The 4759-nt window shown below is 38.4% G+C and overlaps 1 protein-coding gene across 1 annotated transcript; it reads right to left on the bottom strand.

Annotated features, from left to right (window-relative positions):
• Positions 1 to 1321: 1321 nt before the first annotated feature.
• Positions 1322 to 3406, bottom strand: LOC129721592 (trichohyalin-like). The gene has a single exon (XM_055674343.1). The coding sequence runs from the start codon at positions 3331 to 3333 to the stop codon at positions 2140 to 2142; it is 1194 nt and encodes a 397-aa protein (XP_055530318.1). The 5' UTR covers positions 3334 to 3406; the 3' UTR covers positions 1322 to 2139.
• Positions 3407 to 4759: the final 1353 nt, after the last annotated feature.

Here is a 4759-nt window from a genome sequence, read left to right as displayed (position 1 = left end):
TTTCGAAAATACAAAATCAGTTGTACCTAAACTATCTGCAATAAATACTTGTTTATAGAGGAAACTTTTCAGTATCAATTTCTCAATACTTGTCTATACTTGTCTATAGAGGAAACTTTTCAATATCAGTTTCTCTTGCTTGAGATGATCGACACAGTCATTCTGGAATTGCCCGGAAAACCTATTTCCTGAACCCTGTTAGAGTGAAAATAAGTAAAAGTTTGAAGCACTAATCCGGCTGCCTTCGAATTGGTATAACTAGAACCAGCTTGGGCCTTCTGCTTTACATGCGGGATGTAAAATCCCAAAATTTATAGCAACGAAACGTCCAGGGATGACCGCAGGTTTTAATACAAGCGCAAACTGACCAGTCCATATGTATTACTTATTTTGATGATTTTCTGTATGACTACGATTCAGCAAGACCGTCAAAAATTCAATTTGTTTGAAACAAATTAATGTTTTTAAAATTTAAAATAATATCCAGAACATGAGCAGAACTATTTATCCTAAAGTTCTGAGATAAACAGCCATTTATAAAAAACAATGCTTTGTTAATGTATTATTACATTCTTTGGGTGTCCGGATTATTCCGGATACAAGTATACAAGTATAAATGTATCGACTCCATATGCCTAGGCATTGGAATTGACTGAATTAAAATAAAATTCAACAAATTCTACGGCACGGCCGATCCAGACTTGATCAACTACGTACTTAACCCTGACCTTGAATGAAAAAGCAAACATATTAGTTTCTACACCAAATCAAGAAGATAAAAAATTAGCTAGTTTTTAATTATTTAGCACCTTGACACAACCACTTGATTCAACTATTTTTCAAAAAATCAACTACCTTTCATAAGGATTTTCTAGTTAGGTTGAAGTACAAGCGTTTTCAATAGAATAAATTTAAGTTTTTCACAAACGCATACGTATCGTATAAAAAATTGATCTGCATGAATCTGCTGTTATCAATAAAAGAGTCAATTAACGAAAACTTGTATGGACAAGAAAAAAAGAAGAACAATTCTGGGAAATTCGCGGGATGATCAAACATTTTCGAAACTTTTTTTTTATTTTTATCTATAGTTTTTTAGTGTGATCGCTGATTTTCGGAAAGTTTTGTTGCGCTTGAATAATGCCTGGAAAACAAACGTTGCACATCATCATATGGAAATATAAGAAAAGATTATTTCAATGTTCGCTATGGGTAGAAAAATTTATTTTTAAGACTATTGAAAAAGTCTATCAGTCCTGCAATATTTTACTATGGAAGTCGAGAAACTAAGCGAAAACCTTCTAGAAAACAAACGCATTCGTTGACTACATTTTCAATAATATGAGATTTATTTCTGCAGGTAATATACATACACATGTGCTATACTGTATTGAGAAGCTCTCACAATGCATAATGTGAGCAGTGGATATTACTTTTTACGCGTATGATATACTTCCTACAAGTAATAACAATAGAGAGAATAATGATAATGATAATCAGACTCCCTCCTTATTCGTTACACGAATTCGCCTAATTAATTCCTGTGCTTCGTTGTTGTCAACAGCAGTGTAAGTCGATTTACATCGAAAATATTACTTTTTGTTCTTCCGGATGATGGTAAACAAACAGCCGTTGAATAGCCTATGATAACACTGATTGTTGTTCCATTTGAAAGCAGGAGACACGTAAGACATCTTCTCTCATCAAGTCGTCGTTGGCGAAGCTCGGCCTCTTAACTTTTAACATTATCACACGCATTTTCTTGACATTCCCGTTCATTGTGATGATGAAATGGTATTATGTACAAATAAGTCATAGTATAAAATTTTTGAAATCGACTACTGAAGCTCAATACTCGATCATATTTGCTTTACAGAAAATGTTGCCGGCGGCGAGGAGGATCGCGAGAAAGTTAGCCCGAACAAAAGCAAATGACACGAAATACGTTAATAATGAGTGAGAGTAAATATTGTCTTCAAATTCAAGTTGATCATCTACATGTCATCTACATAGAGCTACACATTTATACACACTCTGTATTGGCCAATAAAGGAATATTGTTTTTGGAATAAGTGTTCATTAGACGTATTCAGATATTTATGTTCAAAAATTGTAGCCTTTGTCAAGAAACAAAGTAGTTTAATGAGCAACGGTAGCAGAATCATGGAACTTAACGAGGTTGGCCAATTTAAGTGGTTTCCAGGTGCCTTGCTGTTCACTTTTCTTCATCAGTTGAAATCCGATGTACATGATCAACGCCGCTTGAACCACACTCCAGATGAAGGATGAATTAAAGTTTTCATTAGAAAGTAGATCTTCAGGTTGGAAGCTTTGATCACCCATGTCTCGTTCACGCCGGTCATTTCGATCCTCACGCTCCCGGCGGCTTCTCGAACGACTGTCTTGTCTGTCATCCTCGAAATGTTCGACACGTCTCGTATGGCGGTCATTTTCAGATCTATCAGTGGAAGTCTTCTCTTCTCGTTCAAGCGTTTGTCTTTCACGGCGATCGTCATCAGAAGCAACTCTCCTCACACTGTCAATGCGGTCTGATCTCTCCTCTCGTTGACGGTCTTCCAGAATGGACCGATCGCGGTGATCTTCTCGTTCACGGTAGTCCTCTCGTTCACGACGATCTTCTCGTTCTAGACGGTCTTCTCGACTTTCGTGACGATTTTCTCGATATTGCTGTTCTTCGCGTTCTTGACGCTGTTCTCTACGATCAGCTCTTTCTTCTCGGATCATAGCACGGTCCTCACGTTCACGTCTCTCACGACGACCATCAACTCTCTGAGTTTCCCGTCGCTCTTGATCTCTCTCGTTACGCCGTTCCTCTCGTACTCTATCATCATCATTTCTGGAACCTAAACGGTCTTCTCGAGCTTCGTTGCGATATCGCCTTTCATCGTTGCGGCTGCCATACCGCTCTTCGATAATTTCACGATCACGTACATCGATCTCACGGTCCCGTTCACGACCTAGCCGTACTTGACGACCTTCGCTGCGTCGTTCATCTAGTTCATCACCAGCTACACGACGTTCATTTCTTCGTTCGCGAATATCATCCAACTGAGGTTTGTCGCCACGTTCCAGGTCACGTTGAGCGTTGACAACTTCGCGGTTGAAAAACAATAGCCTTTGTTCCTGATCTTGATCCAAACGATCTACTCGCCTATCGGAATGAAAGCGGCTCCCGTCGCTTACTTCATCGCACGACTCGTCGATGTCAACCGCAAAACGATCCCTTAAACCGCTAGTAAACGGTATAAGACGAAGCACGAGAACTGCAGTGCCAAGATACACAACTTTGGTATTTATTTTCGTTCGATTCATTGTAAGATCTTCACTCACTAACGCGTATCCTAATGCCAGAGCTTCCACGAGTCGAATATTTCACTCACAGAGAAAGCAATCGCTTTTATAGCACTAAAACCGTATCGATAATATCACCGCAGCTGTTCGATGATTTGAAAATTTCATTTGTCTCCAATTTTACACTTCGATTGAATTCAATTACCTACGGAGCAAACGAGACCACACTGCATTGAGTTGATAAAAAACTGTCATAGAAAAAGAAAGTAGTCGAAACATTGTATCACAGCGTCACAGCGAATTGCTAGGGGTGTAATCTCCAGCGCTGCAACATTCCCTAGTAGGTGGATAGCGTAAGAATTAAATGGAATATAAAAGAGTTAAATCACTCCGCAGATGGTGCCTTTCAGCCGACAGTCAGCTGCGTGTCCTTAACATTGAGATAAGGACGAAACGCGAGCATGAATGAAAAATTTTCCTTCACTAACGATGGCATGAGTCGAATCATTTTATTAATGAACTTGTGGAACTATGAATGGTTGACGTAATTCGATTAGAACCGTATGACAAAATTCATTCATTTGTTTTTCACATAGGGTAGTTTGGGGTAATTTGGACCCCTGGGGTGAAATGGACAGGTGTTTTATCTTGGAAAGTATTACATTTTTGGGTTCCATGTACTACTTCATCCTTTCCTTGAACTACTAAACCCAAACTAATATAAAAATTTCATGGTTTGCTGTGACAGGTGCACCGCAGTGCCAATATAAACAAAGGAAACATCAAAAGTTGATTTTGCTGTAAGTTTTACGCTTGTGTATTTAAGGTTTTTTAAGAACTTCCTCGATGTTTCCAGTCTAATGAGCTTTGCAGCCGTGTTTGTCTAGTAATAGAGTACAATTCAATGAAAGATTGCGATAATTTTGATCGAAAATAGTGGAAGGAATTGAGTTTTTAGAAAGGCGTCCTGTTTGGGGTAAAATGGACAGTTTTTTTGGGGTGATATGGTCACGCGAGTTTGACTGATGCCGCGGGCATATAAAAACGAACGGATAGACGGCGGTGTACAAACAATGAACTGTAAAAAGTGTTGCAGGCAATCTGGGATGATTTATCTGTACAAAAAGTGTTTTCAATGCCCCGCAGAGTGGCGGGTTTCTGAACAAAAGTTGGGAAAATCTAATTTTTTTCTAAAATGCTTGAAAATGACGTATAATGCCAATTTTTGGGTGCTGAACTCATTTCTGATGTCCGAAAATGTTGTTCCCCCAAAATGCCGTTAAACCTTTCTTATTATCAGATTTATTTTTTTGTTCAGATCATGTTCAACATTGGTATACTTGTTCTTTATCGAAAAACTTTATACCCGTATTTTTTTGTTTGGTCCTTAGTGTGATCCATTTTGAATTAAAGTTGCCAAAAGTCGGCAATCATTTTTCGAAAAATT

Source organism: Wyeomyia smithii, chromosome 2, assembly GCF_029784165.1.
Source record: "Wyeomyia smithii strain HCP4-BCI-WySm-NY-G18 chromosome 2, ASM2978416v1, whole genome shotgun sequence".
Lineage (NCBI taxonomy): Eukaryota > Metazoa > Arthropoda > Insecta > Diptera > Culicidae > Wyeomyia > Wyeomyia smithii.
The sequence above is the reverse complement of the archived record's forward strand: the minus strand, read 5'-3'. Positions and strand labels throughout refer to the sequence as shown.

Excerpts from the sequence above, each read along its gene's own strand:
- LOC129721592 (XM_055674343.1), bottom strand. The coding sequence starts at position 3,333 with ATGAATCGAACGAAAATAAATACCAAAGTTGTGTATCTTGGCACTGCA.